This window comes from Euprymna scolopes, chromosome 37, assembly GCF_053919585.1.
Source record: "Euprymna scolopes isolate OS-2025 chromosome 37, ASM5391958v1, whole genome shotgun sequence".
Taxonomy (NCBI): domain Eukaryota; kingdom Metazoa; phylum Mollusca; class Cephalopoda; order Sepiida; family Sepiolidae; genus Euprymna; species Euprymna scolopes.
In genome coordinates this window covers 47929878-47949323 of record NC_136518.1, presented here as the reverse complement: position 1 = coordinate 47949323, position 19446 = coordinate 47929878, and the positions used below count along the sequence as shown (strand labels likewise).

The following is a 19446-nucleotide window of genomic DNA, read 5'->3' as shown; positions in this document are numbered from 1 at the left end:
TGATATTCATCATTTTTCAATTAGGGGTTTTGTTTCTAGAGCAATAGCTCTTGACATATCCAAGGCTTTTGATAGGGTATGGCATAAAGGTCTACTTCACAAGATTTCCAGCTATTCCATAGCTGGAAATGTTCTCTCAATTATTAAATCCTTTCTCTCTATAAGAGTAGTCATCGATGAGCAGAAATCTGAAGCTCATAGTATCGATGCTGGCATCCCTCTAGGTTCCATCCTAGGCCTTACTGTATTCCTGATCTTCATCAATGATCTCCCAAATCGCATTTTTAGATCATTCGTAGACATTTATGCAGATGACACCACAATCGATAGCAATACCTCAAAGGTTAGCAATGATCAAGATTTTTCTGATTCTCTATCTTCTGATCTTAAGCACATGGTGCAATGGGGAAAAGGGTGACTGGTTAATTTTAATGCATCGAAAACCATATTTCTCTCTTTACATCATAATCGCTCTGACTCCCATCAAGCCCCAATTGAAATGAATGGCTCTAGTTTTGGGGAGCACCATGTTATGGTAAGCTTCTTAGACTGATCTTCACTCCTGATCTGAAATGGAACACATAAATCAAATATGTTGCCAAGATCGCTGGAAAAATCATTCTATCACTCCAGCAGTCACTGGCAATGCAATCCTCTATCTGTATAAAAACCAAGTACATCTTAAAATAGAGTACTGTTGCCACATCTGGGCAGGAGCTGCTCGGCACGCCCTATCTTGCTTTGATAGAGTTCAAAATCGGTTTTGAAACCTAATAGGTAATGCCCTTTTCTCCTTCTTACAAATTCTTTCCCACAGAAAAGACATTGCGAGCCTGTCTCTGCTCTATCATTATTTTCATGGCAAGTGCTCATCTGAGCTCCAATTTATGCTCCCTCTCACCAAACTCTCGCAAAAAAAAAAAATACTCAACTAGCTACAACCACTTTCAACAATTTCCCCCACTCTCTACCTGTGCCTAAATCAAAATGCAAAGGTCATGAACAACGCTTCTTTCTTAGAACTGCCTGCCTGTTAAACACTGTTCCACTAACCTGCTTCCCAGACGATTACTATATGGTAGCCTTCAAGTCCAATGTAAACAAGTTCTTGTTGAGTTGTCCCCTTAAATAATCCAAATTCTAACCAAGCTACACCATTAACGATTACTACACTACTACCTTACATTCATTAACCCTTAGCCTTGATAAGTGGTGACTCCCTTGTTAAAAAAAAAATATGTCTCATTAACCTTTATCCTCAAGTGGTTTTTGGTTTTGATAAAAGTTGACTCATTAGTCAAAAAAAAAAAAACTATTTGTAAAGATATTTCCTTTGATTTTTTTTTAATAAAAAATTATTATAGCATTTTTTTTGTTATCATAAACTGCTTGGAGTCATATTAAATCAGAATATCTAAGTTCGTATGTCTATCTTTGGTAGTTTCTGAGTTTTAGCCAGTCAGACAGAAAAGACAACTATCCTTATAATGGATTACTTCCTCCATGCCTCAGCATTTAACAATGTTTGTTATCATCGTGTAGAGAAGTTGATGTGCAGTGACTTCTTCCACATTTGTATTAGTTCTTTCTTGCTTTCTCTTTTTTTATTTTTTATTTCTCTCTCTTTCCCACTCTTTCTGTTCCCTCCTCTTTTTTCTGATTTTCTTCTCCCTTTCTTTGTGTTCTTACTTTCTCTTTTCTTTCCCTCTCTCTTTCTTTTGTCAACTTTCTTTTTCGTACCCCTGTCTTTTACATTTTTTTCCTCTTTTCCCATCCACCTTCTCTCCATGTCTCGTCCTCATTCCCCCTCTCTCTCCCTCCGTTTGACTTACCCTCACTCTGTTTCTTACTGCTTCTTTTTCCTCTTTCTTTTCCTCTTTTCTCTCTCTTCCTCTCTTTCCCCTCCTCTCTCTCTCCCCTTTCTCTCTCTTTTTCTCTACCTGTTTCTCCTCCTATCTCTGTCTCTTCACCTTTTCTCCACCTGTCACACCCTCCCTTTTTTTCCACCTGTCACCCCTTTTTCTCCACCTATCACCCCCCTTTTTCTCCACCTGTCCCCCCTTTCTCCACCTGTCCCCCCCCCGTTTTGCCACTCATCTCTCTCCCCCTCTTTTTGCCACCTGTCTCTCTCCTTTTTTTGCCACCCGTCTCTTTCCCCCTTTTTTCCTCCATCTGTCTCCCCCCCTTTCTCTTCACCTGTCTCTTCCTCTTCCTCGCTACCTCTTTCTCTCTCTTTTTATCTTGTTCTCTCTCTATCCCCTTTGTCTCTCATCCTCTCCTTTTTCTCTCTATCGCTTTCTCTGTTTTTCCTCTCTTCACTTCCTTGTCTTTTCCACTCTCTGTCTCCCTTTCTCCCCCTCTCTCTCTGTCTCTATTTCTCTCCATCTCTTTTCTCACTTAATTATTTAAGCATCATCATCATATTTGTACCTATCAACATTTCATGACTGCCCTTAATCTCATTTTTCCCAGGCTATAAGGCACTTGCTGCACACCGAAGTTTTTCCCAAATACAAACTTCATGAGTTTTACCTCTGTGACATTGAAGACACTGTCAAGAAATTCTGTCGTAGAATCAAGGGTAAGTGCTTTCTTTTTTCTTTTTCTTGTGTTTCTTTTATTTATTTATTTTCTTAATAAACTGAATTTTCAAAATTTAACATTCACTACTGATTATCTGGTCCTCCTATAATCAATTAAAACAAGTAAGTTTTAATGCTAATACTATTACCAACATAAATTATATATTAAAGAAATTAATACCATTGGGAAATTAGTCAAAATTAATTTATTTTACTTTAAGCATTCGTGACCTATTTGCATTAACTTAAATCGTTAATAGAATTATAAGCATTCTAAGTTTCGTAAATATCAAATCTCAGCAGATTGGTAAGTAACGTAAACAAAGATGACTATTTTGCTTAAAACTGATATTTGGGATACTTCAAATGCTTATAACTTCTAATAACTATTTATTCAATGCAGATAGGTCATAAATGTGTAGGTAAATCTAAATGAATTGTTTTGGACTAATTTCCCATCTGCAATTATTCCTTTAAAATAAATTATGTCAATAATGATTACTGTTTTAAGTTTTATCTATTTAGGGTGAATTTGTGTGCCATATTAAAATAATAATTTATTATTATGGAATTTATTTCAAACCGACTTCTTCTACTACAAAAGAAGAAGAAATTTCTCTACTATGCCACTCGTCAGGACTGAGCAAAAGTGGCATAGTAACGAGGGTTTGCAAAAATAGCTTTATTTTCTCAAATAAAAATACATGTGGACTAAATCTGAAACATGGATGAATAAAAAAAAAAATGAAAAAAATTGAATTCGAAAACACAATACACGCAATAGTGACATAGTAGCAAGATTATGGGGTCGCATAGTAAATTTATGTTGCATTGAATTTTGTCGGGACTGAACAAAAGTGGTATAATAGCGAGGTGCCATAGTAACAAAAATTGACTAATATATAAAATAAAGTCAGTCTATTTCTCAACTTGTATCATCAATAGCATTGTGCCCAATAAATTGATATCTTATTCTGACTATCAATCATTTCTAAAAATTATTAGTCTAATCTTTACAAAAAGAATTGAAATTCCAATCGATTTTCTTAATTACATATTCTATACATCTTGATAATTATTTTAGTAGTCATTTTCTGAGATTTGCTGTTATTTTTCAAAGGATAATCATTAGAAATGACCAGCCCATGAAATCACTCTATTTATTAAAATTAGTAAAATCAAATAGCATCATTATCTATTATTAATAAACTAGGTTGTTGATCTTTGAGCAAAACCAATGGTATTTGAAATCAGCAGGTTTTTGCAATTATATACATCCAACAACTATTCAACTTGATTATTCAATATTTACAAAAGTTAAATTAGCATAGGATTTTGATGTTTCATGTTCCAGAACTAAAAGCTGATTATTTCTTTCAGGACATTGTGAACCTATCAAAAACAAGGACCTTGTACTCATCCCTGATGAAAATTATTCTCGCATGAAAGCTACTATTGATTTTGATGTGGCAATTGGCTACTTCCACATTAATAAGTAAGTATTAAAAATAATTTAATAATTTAATTAATGGCACGGTTGGATTAATGGGTAAGCTCTTCGAAAAGTTTTAAGCTCAAGATATAATTAGATCTTAATATATAAAGTAATCTTTCTGGATTTTCAATTTTAAACCTTAATAGTAATCTGTCTAGCACATCGATATTTGATTTGGACTAGCCAGTATTTTTGTTTTTTTCTTCTACTATGTTATTGGCATTATTTTATTTTATTTTGCATCAGTATTTTATTTATAAATATTTATTCCTGTTATGAAAACTTTTAAAATTGGATACGTTTTCTTTTATTCACTGAATATTCTTAAATATTAAAAAGAAGTAATTGTGTCATGAGTGACTGACTTCCTTTGAGTTTTGCAAAATAAATATCATTAAAGTTGCAAGAAATTATGTGTGCTACCACGGTTGACAACATTGACCACTCTAATGTTGTTTACGAGATTTTCTCCTTCGTTTTCTCTTCAGGCTGTGTTGTCATCTTTCACATTGGCGGCTGCCGAGGGGGTGCACACAAGTTTACAAGTATATAAAAAATAAAATGACTAGAAAAGAAACACGTTCTGTGAATGTCAGTTCGGCTCTGGGTGTATGTTTGACACAGTTGTGGGAAACTACCCTCTAAGCACTTACGTCCATATCTTAGTTTTTCTGCGGAGGACAAATCAGTTGATGTCAGTTCGTCTTGATCTCTCAAATCTTTTCCAATCTTGTTCAAGCCGCGACCTTCCTTCAGCTGAGTCAAACTTGCAACTCTTGTCAACTGTAACTGTCATGAATTGTCGCAAATCCAAGACCGTCCACAAACTGCTCCCAACCTTTGTAAAACTATTGCAAAACCCACCACTACTCCTAAAACTAACTCTAAAATATATCGACCAATCTTTTGTTCCTGTTATTGCCACACCTTGATCAACCATTCTATTTTATTTTTCTTTTGTGTACCTTGGTGAACAACTTTCTATCCATTGTTCTGCTTAAGGGTGGTAATGTGAGCTATATTTAATTTATTTTATTTTCATGAAAAGGAGATTAAAACCCTTTGTGAAAATTCACATATCTCTGATTTTTGTCAAATTTTAACAATAATTATCAGATATAGATTAATAAATATTCCCCAAATTTCAGCTTCTTTGGCATATTTTAAAATGTTTTAGGGTGCATACCATGGTCACAACCTCTCATTTGAAAATTCCAATTTATCAGATTTTGATCCGTAGTCATTATAGACACACATTAAGCAAGGTTTTCTGAATTTTAATTTCTTTTTAAGACCCTTTAAGCTTAAGCTTTTGATTTTAGAATGAAAAAATTATGTAATTGATTTTGATAAAATTTGGAAACTTCGACATGAAAGTGGTGCAAAACTCTTCTGTTCAGAAAATTAATTTTATCCATCCTGGGAAAAGTATTCTTTTATATTAAAAAATAATGTTTTGCTAACAAAGTGTGCTTGCGGCTTAGCAAAATTATAAGTCCACATGTTTGGGCTGTACTTTTGTTTTGTGTCTTGAGGATGACTGCATATCTATTCACTAAGAATGTTGGATTTCAAGAGAGCAAAATAATATTTTTTTACCTTTCTTTTTTTTCACAAAATTGAGTCAATATGAGAAATGGACCTCCTTTATGAAACTATTTAAAAAAAAAACAAGGTTTTCTATTTTTACAAATATATGCTTTTTTATAATTATTAAATTACATAACAAAATATTTGGCTTTACTATATAATAGAAATAAAAAAATATTGAATTTCAAATAAAACAAATGGTACCTAAGTAAATGTCAGGTCTCGAATAATAACATATCTAAAAATTACAAAAAAACGATTAGGTAGAAAAATAATTATAAACAAAAAAAGAAATTTGTGAAAGGAAGCAAAATCACTATATTATGTTTACTAAAAAAAAAAAAGATAAGTTGACAGGGGAGATAATTGAGTTCAGTTGCTTACATTGCATAACAAACGTAATTCAAAATTTCAGATAAAATTTATTCCTTCATATAAACTTTATCAAAAAGAGTCTTTCATTAATAATCATTTTTCTACCTTATCGTTTTCTCTAATTCTTGGATATGTTACTATTTGCGACATGACAATTACGTAGGTATTATTTTTTAAATTTGAAATTCAATATGTTTTGGTTTGGTTGACTAATATATAAAAGCAGCAAATATTTGAACTCTTTCGCCATCATGACTTGGAAAACTTTTATTAATTGCAAATGTACCAAGAAAGTAAAAACCATGAAGCTTTTTAAATTTCTATAAAAAAATGAATATTTTATGTTTAATTGCTTTTCTGTTGTTTTTTTTTTTTAGAGCGGAAGTGAGCCAGAGTGAGGAAAAGTTGGAAGAGTATTGCCATAAGCTGCGGGAGAAGCTTCATCAGTTGAATTGCCAAATGAACCGGGAAATTGGCAGTCATATCGATGCTGCCATTGAGAACTACTTGGCTAATGTGTCCTATCGATTCCTGGCTGGAGATGGACCAAAACTGCATAGAGTCACGGCTGATGAACCCCTGATGCATGAGTAAGTACTCCTCTTTTGACCAACTGATTAGCCTCCTTCTGTCTTGAGAGACAATCCTCTGAAAGGATACCTGTGCAATGAGTTTATAGTGCTGTAATGTTTGCACAATTTCTGACAGCACTTTTGACTCCGCATTGCTTAAGTCTAATAAAAAGCAGAAATCTAAGTCTGAAAACCATATTGAGATAATGATAATTGCAGAGACAGGTATTCAAGAGCTTTCTTTTTTCTTTCTCCTCTCTTTTTCCTCTTTTCTTTCTCCTCTCTTCCTTCCTTTCTTTTTCCGCTTTCTTTTCTCCTCTCTTCCTTCTTTTCTTTTTCCTCTGTTTCTTCTCTCTATTTTGATATACACTTTTTATTCTCCTCCTTTTTTGTTTCTTTGTGTTCTTTCTTCTTCACATGTATTAAATACTATTATATTTTTTATTTTGAATGCCATGTAATATGACCTCGTGATAAATTTTGTGCTTGTAAAATCCTGTCAAATTTTCATTACTGATGGAACTTTCGTGTAAGCAATATCGTATTGCTTGAAGAGCTCTCTAGTTACTAGTAACTGGCTGACCGAAACATGCTCATGAATGTGTAGCAACATATTAATGCTAATCTAAAACAAATTAGAGCCATAGTAAGAATTTTTTTTTTTTTTTTTACATAGGCATCACCACATTATCAAGACCAAGAGGCCACTCAAGGAAAGGGTTAAAGAGTGTACAGTAGAGATTGGACAATATAGTAATCATTAGTAATGAAAATTTGGTAAATTTGATAACTTATATGGAATGGCTCATCAAGAACTTATTTACGTTAGACTTGAACACAACCATAATATAAACTTATTAAAAAATGTGAAAGTAAATTGGATGGAACTTACACTAGAATACTCGAGCAGTGTCAAACTTAAACTGGAAAGCACACCAAATCATTAGCCGTCTGTATAGTCGGCTGCCCAGGATATCTTCAGTAATAATAGAAAGAACAACATGATATGTCTGACATTGCTACAGAAGAAAAAATGAGGTCGTCAGTGATGTGTTATTGTGGGATCTTAAACACGAAACCGCTAAAGTAGGAAGACCTGTCAAGACGTACACAAAATTATTGACAGAAGACACTGGCTTATAACTTGAAGATCTTCCTAAGGCGATAGAAGAAAGAGACCTGTGGAGGGAAAGAGTCAATTAGGTCTGGACAACCTGCCCGATACAATGATGAAACCAAATTTGCTGACGACACTACCATCTATGGTAGCACATCTAAGACAGTAAACGACCAAGTTCTCTTCGATTCTCTCTCCTCTGATCTTGATCACGTTGTACAATGGGGAAAGGAGTGGCTGGTTACTTTTAATGCATCTAAAACCAAGCTTCTATCTTTACATCATCAACGTTCTGATCCCCATCTGGCATCAATTAAAATGAATGGCTCTTGTCTTGGGGAGGCCTCAAGTTTTGACAGGCTTCTGGGCTCCTGATCTTAAATGGAATACGTTCATCAAATCTGTTGCCAAGGCCGCTGGAAAAATGGTCGGATCCTTCTATCGATCCAGTAGATATCTCACTGCTGATGCAATTCTCTATCTATATAAGAGCCAGATACGTCCAAGGGTGGAATACTGTTGCCACATATGGGCAGGAGCTGCTAGAAAAGACTTGTCCTGCCTTGATAGGGTTCAAAATAGACTTTGTGGCCTGGTGGGAGATGTCCTTTTCTCTTCCCTGCAACCTCTATCTCACAGAAGAGATGTTGCGAGTTTGTCTCTGCTTTATCGTTATTTTCATGGAAAGTGTTCGACTGAGTTTCAATCTATGGTCCCCCCTCGCCAAACTTTCACAAGAAACACTCGACTAGCTGAAAACACTATCAATAATTTTCCCCACTCTTTATCTGTGCCTAAACCTAAACATAGATTCCATGATCAAAGCTTCTTTCTTAGAACTGCACGCCTGTGGAATTGTCTTCCGTTTTCCTGCTTTCCAGCTGTCTATAATATGGTTGTCTTCAAGTCCAACGTGAACAAGTTCTTGATGAGCCGTTCCATATAAGTTATCAAATTTACCGAACTTCCATGACTATCGATTATTATATTGTCCTTTTGACTACTCTACACTCTTTAACCCTTATCCTTGAGTGGCCTATCGGCCTTGATGAGTGGTGTAAAAAATAAGTGTGTGTCTGTGTGTATATATATATATATGTATATGTATATATATATATAATATTTTAAAAAATAAATATTAACAATTTTTATACCTACAAACACTAGTGTTTCATGCTTATGCAATTATCAGTGTAGGAAGTGATAATTATTGCTGATTGAGAGATTCGAACCCAGTCATACTACCACTACTACCCTTGGCTTCATAGATGTGTGTCTGTATATATAGTTTTGATAATTTAAATTATTTTCAAATTATATTCCAAATAAAGAGTATACAGCTGTTTCCAGACACTGTTTATCTTAAGTCATAGAATACAGCATAAAATAAAAAATATTTTTGCCTTAATTCTTGATCACATGTTTGTAGAGATTTGCCAAAATAAACTTAAGGGAAAAATCTCTGGCCTATGAAATAGTTTTCCTCAAAGGGAGATAACTTTAGTCATCTCTACATAACTATCCATCTAATCATGCAATAGACAAAATATACCTAGTAGCTTTAAATGTATTAGCAAAACTAAATGATTATTTGAGTATATAATTCATTATTTGAGTATATAAAATCATCATCTGAGTGTATAATTTATTTAAGTATATAAAATCATTATTGCAGTATATAAATCATTATTTAAGTATATAAAAGATTTTTCTGTAGTTTTGTTATTTAATGAAGTTGTATTCTGGGTTTGATTTTACCTGTTTGATGTTTATTTTAATTTTTCTAATTCCGTTGCAGTTACTTTTATGTGCCAGAAAAACTGGAGAGTTCTGTTCAGGAAGAAGAGAAGTTGATGTACACTGACAATGCAAAATACATCATGGTATGCAATGGTTGGGTTATGAACGATAATCCCTTACGCAACTTTGCTGAACCTGGTAAGTCGTATCAACATTATCTTGTTATTTATTTGTCCTAAAACGAGGCAGCATTGGACTTTTACATTGACGTGTTTGGTTTTGAGAATTTATATGCTGACACTAGATAAAAATCGGGTTTTGTCCAGAATTCCCACATATTAAAAAAGCAAAAATAAAGAAAATCTGTGTGATTTATGTGTCTGCAAGGAAACAAAGATATCATATTCCAAAAATTAAGTAAATTGATCAATTTGTTTTATTTTTATAAAGAAAATAAATTTTAAGGGATTAATAAGCATTACAATATAAATCTTGCAAGTTTGAATTATTGAGTTATCACCCTTTTTTTTATATTGTTTTCAGAATGATGTACACTTTTCTGTTATTCATAAAATGTGATTGTTTTTATTTAAAAATAAAATTATTTCATCAATTTATGAAATTTTTGGAATATGATATTTTCGTTGCATCACAGGTATGTACCTAATATAGTTTTTTTTAAATTTTTGTTTTTAAATATAGGGTGAATTTTGGACAAGAACTCAAAAATCTGGTATGGACCCTACTTCAACAGAAAAAAAAAACTGTATAAATTTAATGGATTATACACATCATTTCAATTGGGGATTTTGAAAAACTGCATTTTAAGTTTAAGAAAATATTGAGAAATGTTTTCTTTTGTTAATTCTCCCGCCCTTTTTTTATTTCTGAGGCAAATTATTTCTGAAAGAACTAAAATTGGAATTTGTATTTATTTTCTTTGTCTTTTGTATGTATCTTTTTATTTCCAAAATGCAACTGGAAACATTAATAAAAATAAATGTTTGTTTTATTTATATTCAAAGGTAACTTTATCTATTTCCGCCGTGAATTGATTGGCTGGGGTGACAGCATCAAGCTGCGCTACGGCAAGTCGCCTGAAGATTGCCCTTTCCTGTGGCAACATATGAAGGAATACACGGAATGCACTGCCAGAATCGCCGATGCCATTCGCCTGGACAACTGTCATAGTACACCCCTGCATGTGGCCGAGGTAAGAGCAGAAAAATTATCATATTTAGTTTAACATCTATTTTACAAGCCGGCATTTGTTGGACAGGCTTTAGTACTTGATTTCTAAACTAACTTATCTCTAGTCAGGTTTTTATTTATCCCTCTTTCTTTCAAGTCCATTTTTATTATTCCCTTCCATGTCTTTATTAGTCTTCATCTCTGAACTGAACCTGCTACCTCAACTGTTCTATATCTAGCAACCCAAGAACTTTGATATATTCTTTCAATGTGACCATACCATCAAAGTCTCCTGTTTTGCAAACATATCCCTAATATTGTCCAGATTTAATCTTCTTCTGAGGTGATCAGATCCAAGCTTGTCTTTAAAACATTACACATCCATCATTTCTTTCCATGCAATGCATGTCTTCAACTCGCACTGGCTAGGACTCACTTCCATATAGCATCACATAGTGTATGCAGGCCTATTTGTAAACTAGAAAGACAAAGTATCATTCTAACATTTAAAACAACTTCATTGATCATCTTTGTTACCGTATTAATAAAAGAGTTATGGAAAACAAAAAGTTATTAATGGAATAAGTACAGATGAAACAAAAAAGTTAGGATCTCCACATGGTGTTGAATGAATATCCTGTTAATAGGGAAGAGAAAAGCGTTCTTTTCTGAAGAAAGGATGAATTTTCTTTTTTATATACTCTTTTTATGGATATATGTAGAATAGGATGACAAAGTATCACATTAGCATTTAAAACAACTTTATTGAATCATCGTTGCTAACATGTTAAGCGAAAGAGGAATGAAAAAGAGAAGAGTATTAGTGTAACAGAGTGTGAGCATGTGTGAAAATAGCAGCAGCAGGTGAAGGTTAGCTGGCTAGTGAAAATATTAGTAGCATGTATGCAAATTAGCAAGTGTGCGCGAGCTTCACTCACAAGAAAAGGAAAGAAAGCTACATCATGTGGTCAAGGAGAGAAGCAAGTTGCATTCCGGGGAAGATAAACGTGTAAATACAAGAACAAAAAAGCACTGACTAGTGCCAGTATGAGGTGGTGAGGATGGAGACTTTTAAAAAGCATGTGTGTATGAAAACACTTTGGAAAGATAATGAAACAATTTGTTTTGGAAGAATCACGAATAAATGTATTTCATTTGCACTAAGAAAAAATGCTGAGTCGGATTTTTATTTCTTTCCTGGTTTATGCGTTTGTTCCTGCTACGTTACATTAATAATGGAATAAGTCTGTGAGTACAGATGAAGACAGAAAGGTTAGAAATTCCATGAACTGTTAAATGAATGTTCCGTTAGTAGAGAAGAGAAAAATGTTCATTTATGAAGAATATATACCGTATACCATATGAGTATGTGCATGCGTGCATGCATGCATGGATATAGTAGCCAAGTTAAGTCCATAGTACAGGTTGAAACAATAAACGTGTTACCCTAGAAAAAACATGATTTTATTTCCATTTGATGAAAAGAGGATTTCTTTTTTGTTACAAACCATCTCCTAGTTGACCAGTTGTGTACAAATCCCAAGAGCGATAGGAGCCTTCTATCATGTCTGAAAGTAACACAATGTTTGACGAGCGAGATCGGAGATGTACCGCTATACAAATCATGCTCTCTATCGTTCATTTATGTAGAATGCGTACCATGTTGAAGTTGTGATCACGTGTGTGTGTAGGTGTGTGGGTAGGTATCATTAAAAAGCACATGCGTGTACGAAAAGACTTTGGAAAGATAATGAAACACATTGTTTTGGAAGAACCATGAATAAATGCATTTCATTTGCACGTTTAAAAAAATTGCTGAGTCAGATTTTTATTTCTTTCCTGTTTTATTCGTTTGTTCCTGCGACGTTACATTAATAATGGAATAAGTCTATGAGTATGGACAAAGACAAAAAGGTTAGAAATTCCACGTGCTGTTAAATGATTGTCGGGAAAAGAAAAGTGATCATTTACGAAGAATGCATACTGTACACCGATCAAAGAAAAAAGCTGTATCTATTCTCCCGTAGGTTAACCAAATGGTATCCTAGAATAGTCAGTTAACCTGAACCCTAAATTTAGCCCTATTGATTGGTACTACAATCAATGTTAACATTCTCTATTCTCACAAGAAAGCCAACTTGCTTCCACTGAAGAAACTTATTCAGGAGATCTGCATTTCGTTATTGGAGACGTACAACAGGGATGCTGACCCAAGGCCTGGATGCACCGTGATAAGAAACAGGCCTCAAAGAATTTTAGAATAGAAAGACAGTCTCATTCTAACATTTAAAACAATTAAATAATTTTTGTTAATGTGTTAAATAAAAGAAGAATGGAAAAAAAGAAGAGTATTAATAATAGAATAAGTCCTTAAGTACAGATGAAGACAAAAAATGCTAGGATCTCCACATGGTGTTGAATGAATATCCCGTTAATAGAGAAGAGAAAAGTGTTCTTTTCTGAAGAAAAGATGAATGTTTTGTTTGTAAGAAAATGAAAAGTGTTCATTTATGTAGCTTGCATACCATGTTGAAGTTGGGGCCATGTGTGTGTGTGTGTGTAGATATCATAGCCATGTTGAGTCCATAGTATTTTTTATTGAACTTCAGGGTCAGACAATTTTGGTTGCACCCTAAGAGAGAAAATTGGGATTAGAAGAAGTGCCATGAAAGGGGTCAGCTCAATTTGGTTTCCTGTCCGGAAAACAGGAAATTGGCTGCGTGTTCACCCTTTTTATCAACTTCTATCACATGTTCTCAGCTCACCTGAAAGATAGCCACTGATTGGGTAAGCCAGAAGGGAAGTTGAATGCTTGCACCAATCAGAGCAGAGCTTATAAACCAAACAGATTAAAAAGCATAAACTGTGAATTGTTGCTGCTGCTTTTATTATCTGTAATTGTTACCACTGCTACAGATTCTTCTCTTGGTTGGAAGTTGTAAAATTCTTACTAGTCAGTAATGGCAGAAGTTCCCGAAACTTATTCAATTCATTTCTAGTTTTTACAATTGCACTAGATATTTTAACTTTTTTTTTTTTTTTTTTTTAACTTTTTAAAATGCTTTAGTTTAAAATACCTCATTCTTGCTTACTGTTTATCTGAATCTTTTTTTTAATTTCATTTAAAAAAATTATTTTTTAATTGATTCTTAATGATCATTAATCTTGTTGCAGTACATGATTGATGCTGCTCGTGCCATCCGTCCAGATCTCTACATCTTTGCTGAATTGTTTACAAGCAGTGAAGCAACCGACAACCTCTTTATTAATCATTTGGGCATCAACTCTCTTATCCGAGGTATGTTTGTTTCGTTTATTACATTTATTATTCACAAAATGAAGTCATCTATAAAATATTGGGGGTTCAAATAACTGAATAGTTTCATAGGCGAGTCATTAAAGCAACACCAACTTTGTGCAAATCTTCTGCATCTTCAGTTCCTCTCAAATAATTGTGTGTACAGTTCCCACACTGACATCAAACTGTGCACTTATTGTCTCTATAGACACACGGCAGTCTTAATCCATGAAATTCTTTATTTGAACAATCAACTCTGGTGTTCTGACTTTCTTACACCTCCCACACCTCTTATCATCCCTCACACTCCCTGCCTTCTTTGAATCTCATATGCCACTCAAAAAACTGATCCTTGATTCATGCAAAATGGTCCAAAAACAGTCTGAAGCATTATATACGTTTCTGTGGCATTTTTTCCATGTTTAAAACAGAATTTTATTGCATATTGTTCTTTTAAAGTGTCCTCACATTCAAATTGCATTGTTAAAATTCAGCTGTGACAATCAGGCTTTAGTATGGTGCATTCCAATTCCTGTTGTATCTGTTCATTTGAACCTGAAATCATAAAAGTTGGTCAGTCATCTTACAAGATGTATAGCAATAACATACTCAATTTTCAAGAGTCTACAACGATTTTAGATGCCTGTACAAAAAAGTAGAGTATTGGAATTGGCATCAGAATTGGAGAAAACTGTGCTTACTTACCGATGACAAAGACAATTCTTGTAATTGTTTATTTGGTTTGTTTTTATTTAAAACTTAACTTTCCATTACTGCTTCTAAAGATAAAATGGCAAAGTGTATTGGTTTTAAGCTACAAACAAAATTAAAATGTATAGATCACCCACACAAGTGTATTTTTTCGTTCACGAGAATATATTGCATGGGTTTTTCAGTAATCTAAAGAAAAACAACTCTATGGGTAAATATTTAGTGATTTTAAAAGAATCAGAATTGGTAATTGTATCCGAATCAGGAATTTAAATCAGAATTGGCAATTATATCTGAATTGGGAATTTAAATCAGAATTGGTAATTATATCCGAATTGGGAATTATATCAGAATCGGGAATTTAAAACAGAATTGGTAATTATATCAGAATTGGGAAAAATTTTGGAATCGTTCCATCATGAATTAAAATATAGTTTCAGCTTCAGGTTATCATTTGTGATTGAGTTGGATAGACTTTTTCAAGGTAGGTGGAGTAATGGTGACCATTTTTAACAGGATTTGATTATTTTGTAAGCCAGCTCAACCAAACATGACAAGACATGATCAATGCTGTTGTTAATTCTCTATTCACGCAATTGAAACCAATCATCCCATCAAATTCTGATACCAATCATCATTTTCAGGCGATCTGGTCCTGTCAGCATCTGAAATATTTTGAATCTTTTTTATTTACATCTTTTATTGATACCTTCTAAGTCTTTTAAACCTGCCGAATTCAATATAGCACTAGATTTTACACAATGTGAAACCTCGATGTCATAGATTTAACAACTAATAATTAAATTTTTGACCTATTGTTGAGAGTTATTAGTATTTTTATTTAATTTTCGATTTTTGAAATATTTTTCGATTTTTCAGATTTATATTTTACCTGGTTTGTATTTTGTTATCTTTGTTTTTATTTGATTATTTCTTTTAGAATCCTTGGCTGCATGGAATTCCCATGAGCTTGGCCGTCTTGTCCACAGGTTTGGTGGTAAACCTGTCGGTGCTTTTGTTCAGCCTCATGTACAGCCGCTCAATCCTACCATGGCTCATGCCATTTTCTTTGACCAGACTCATGACAACGACAGTCCCATTGTTGTAAGTATCCCATCATCTCAATGGAAAGACGTTTTTGTTTTTTATTTGTTTATTTTATGAAAATTGCTCCAGACAAGGTGTGGAGCCACTTGATGTAATCAGCGAAGAAGAACAAAAGATGATTATTGCAAAAATAAGAGAAGTCCAAGGCTATGGGTAGTAGAAACAATAAGCAGGAAGAAAGATCCACAAGCTTGCAGTTCTTGGAAAGAAGCTACTGGAATAGCAAAATGGGGGATCAGATTTTTCATACAAAAGTATTTAATGAAACAACAAGTAAGTAAAAGATCTTACTTGATTACAAAAAAAGTGAAGCAGAGAGGATATGGTGAAGAAAAAGGTGATTACACGTCTGGTGAAAGATAAATAATCCAATGACGGTAAAATCCAAAAATATAACTTCAAGAAACTTGCAGTTCTTGGAAAGAAGCTACTGGAATAGGAAGCTGTATTATAATGAGGCATCAAAACAGCCAATTATGGAGATCACTAAACCAACGAGTCAAACGAGCTGGAACGAAGGAAATAGGGGATAAATCAGATAATTCTGAAGAACACATACCATAATAATATTTATAAAAAAACTGAGACGAACAACATCACATGTGTGAAAGAGAGATTGTAGAGAAGAAGAAAGGGTGCTGCCAATTAAATAACAAATGCATTACTGCACTTCATCAAGAACCCTCAAACAGGACAGAAATTCACTTACCTAAATATGTACTCCATACATGGTTTGATAGTAGATTTGTAGAGGTAGAGAATAATAGCCTTTGGTGTGAGAACATGTTTAGACTGATGGCGAGAATCATCTTTATGAGAAGTAAAAAGCAACTGTTTTCAATTATTCATAGACAATGGAATTGGATTAATCAGAAATAAGAGTAAAAGAAAAAGAATTAATGATGTTTTGGAAACTATCGAATAATCATTTATCTCTCATCTCTATTTTAATGGATGATGTCATCATTTTGATGGTGTTGTACAGTGTGTATTGATGACAAGATAACAAACGAGTTTTATATATATATATATATAAAATGGGTTAAGAAATTCCAACGAAAGAAAGATGCATATTTAAATAAGGGAGTAGTCACCAACAATGTGTATTTTTTAGCATTATTTTATTATTCCGTGTCTTGGTTTTTCATTGAAAATTATGTTTGGATCATTGTAATAATGTTTTTAAGTCATTGAAATCGTTTTTACGCGCGTTTCAGACGTTCTGTGATGCATCCTCGTCAGAAATTATTTTCAAATGTGTTGGAGATGTAAAAATGGCAATTTTCGTAGTTAATTTGAAGTTTTTCCAAGGGGTGGAGGCTTGTAAGTGTTTATTATTCATTGGCATGCTCAATTTTTATTACTCTTTTATTGGGCTTGTCGAGGGAGACCGCTGACCTGGCTGTAGTCGCTATCTCTTTCTGCTAATGTTTTTTTCTTTTCCTTTAGGGTGAGGTAGGGTAGGGTGTGTGTGTGTGTGTGTGTGTGTGCGCGCATGTGTGTAAAGCAAACACACACACACACACACACACACACATAATTTCTGACGAGGATGCATCACAGAACGTCTGAAACGCGCGTAAAAACGATTTCAATGACTTAAAAACATTATTACAATGATCCAAACATAATTCTCAATGAAAAACCAAGACACGGAATAATAAAATAATGTTAAAAAATGCACATTGTTGGTGACTACTCCCTTATTTAAATATATATATATATATATATATATATATATATATATATATATATATATAGCTGAATGTCTGTGGGTGTGTGTGTGTGTCTGGTCACGAATAGGCTCCTATTTTAAAAAACTGATTACATATAATGATAGAAGATGTATGGAGACACAAGAATGGGTACGTTTGATCTGGCAGAACGGTGGTTCATTAAAATTGTGGGGTCTGCATTCACGCCTGGTCCACAAAGTATGGAAATAAAAAAATTAAAAATTAAAAAAAAAACGTTTACAAGTGTTTTTGATATAGATGTACATAATAATACTTTCATAAGTATGTCTTAACTTTAATAGGGATGGTATAATAAAATTATGGGGTCTGCGTTCACACCTGGCATCCATAGAATGGAAATAGGCACAAACTTTAATAAAGACTTTTCATATCTATCTGCTTAAGTATACTTTGATAATTATGTTTCAGTTTGAAGAAATATCGTATAATAAAATTATGCGGTGTTCGTTCGCGCCTGACCTCCATGCTAGTATATATATATATATATATATATATATATATATATTTATATATATATATATATACTATAGTAAAAGTAACAATAGTGCAGTGATAGACTCTGTGTAAAGGAAGAAGTAGGGAGGTGAAAAGGTCCTTGCTTACTAGATTTCGAAAACGGGTTTTTAATTTTCTTATTTGTTTTTCCTGGGGATTGGGCATTCTACCGAATGCCAAACATTCTCCGATTAGTTTAGTTACTCCAACTGAAAGATCTTTTTAAGATTCTAACTGTCCCTTTAAGTGCAATTGTTTGTATTTCTCTTGCACTTGGTTCACCAGGTATATTGACTAGATAATTTTTAAAATTCTTTTTCATTAGCCTGGTTGCTTCTATAATGACTGGTATGATTGATACCTTCTTAAGATTCTAGTTTTTTTTCATGTCGTACATAAGTCCTTGGTATTTTGTTATTTTCTCTCTCTCTGCCCTGTTTCTTTCTTAGAACTGTCTGTCTATGGAACACAATACTGTGAGGTTGCTTCTCATCTGAGTATAACACGGTCATTTTCAAGTCTAATGTAAATAAGTTTTTGTTGAGCTGTCCTCTTAAATACTCTACGTTCCACCCTTACTGCTCATCACCGTGTTGTCTCACCTGACACTCAATAACTTTTATCCTAAACTAGCCTCTTTGCCTTGATAAGCAGTAATCCCAAGTAAAAAAAAATATTTAATATTCAAACAATCCTGAGTAAATCTGTGTGTGTGTGTGTGTGTGAACTCCATCCCAGAAATACGGTATGTTTTAGAACATATCTTTTCTGATTAAAGCATAGAGGGAAAAAGCCCTATGGAAACAAACGTTGATTTATCCAACTTTAATATAATAAGAGATATGGGTGTTTAGGAAAACAAAAATTATTTTTCACTGAATTGGGATCATTGATGGAAATAAGAGATGCCCCTTAAAAATGTTTTAAAATATCATTACAATGTTCAATTTTGGATTGTTACTTGAATCTTTTTTTTTTTTTTTTTTTTCAGAAACGCAGTGTTTATGATTGCTTACCTTCTACAGCACTGGTGTCCATGTCCTGTTGTGCTTCCGGAAGCAACCGAGGCTACGATGAGCTTGTTCCACACCATGTAAATAAATTATTTGTTTCTATTTTCCAAGTTTGTTTTAAAATATGATCCTGTCTATCTCACTTGCTATAAGTATATTTTTATATTGATATATATATTAAATTAACATGGATTAAGGATTTTTCATTAGTATAATTCCGTATATGAATTTGATCGATCAATAAATATAATTTATTCAATTTTATTTTCATTGTCTATTTTTCCTATTTCTTTCTTTAATTGCTCTATCTAATGTATTGATCTTTTTATTATCTTAATTGATTCTGATTTTAAAGATAATACTTTACAATTCTAACCATATATATATATATATAAAATTGTTT

General features: G+C 33.3%; 1 protein-coding gene across 4 annotated transcripts in view; it reads left to right on the top strand.

Moving 5' to 3' along the window:
- Positions 1 to 19446, top strand: part of LOC145261146 (glycogen debranching enzyme-like) — a 178827-nt gene that overhangs the window by 68467 nt on the left and 90914 nt on the right. For all 4 annotated transcript variants that reach the window (XM_080119445.1, XM_080119444.1, XM_080119447.1 and 1 more), the window contains exons 5-12: positions 2473 to 2581; positions 3963 to 4077; positions 6420 to 6632; positions 9530 to 9669; positions 10497 to 10684; positions 13837 to 13960; positions 15612 to 15775; positions 19022 to 19123. In XM_080119445.1, coding sequence (XP_079975571.1) covers positions 2473 to 2581; positions 3963 to 4077; positions 6420 to 6632; positions 9530 to 9669; positions 10497 to 10684; positions 13837 to 13960; positions 15612 to 15775; positions 19022 to 19123 — 1155 coding nt within the window. The remainder of the gene's footprint in view (positions 1 to 2472; positions 2582 to 3962; positions 4078 to 6419; positions 6633 to 9529; positions 9670 to 10496; positions 10685 to 13836; positions 13961 to 15611; positions 15776 to 19021; positions 19124 to 19446) is intronic.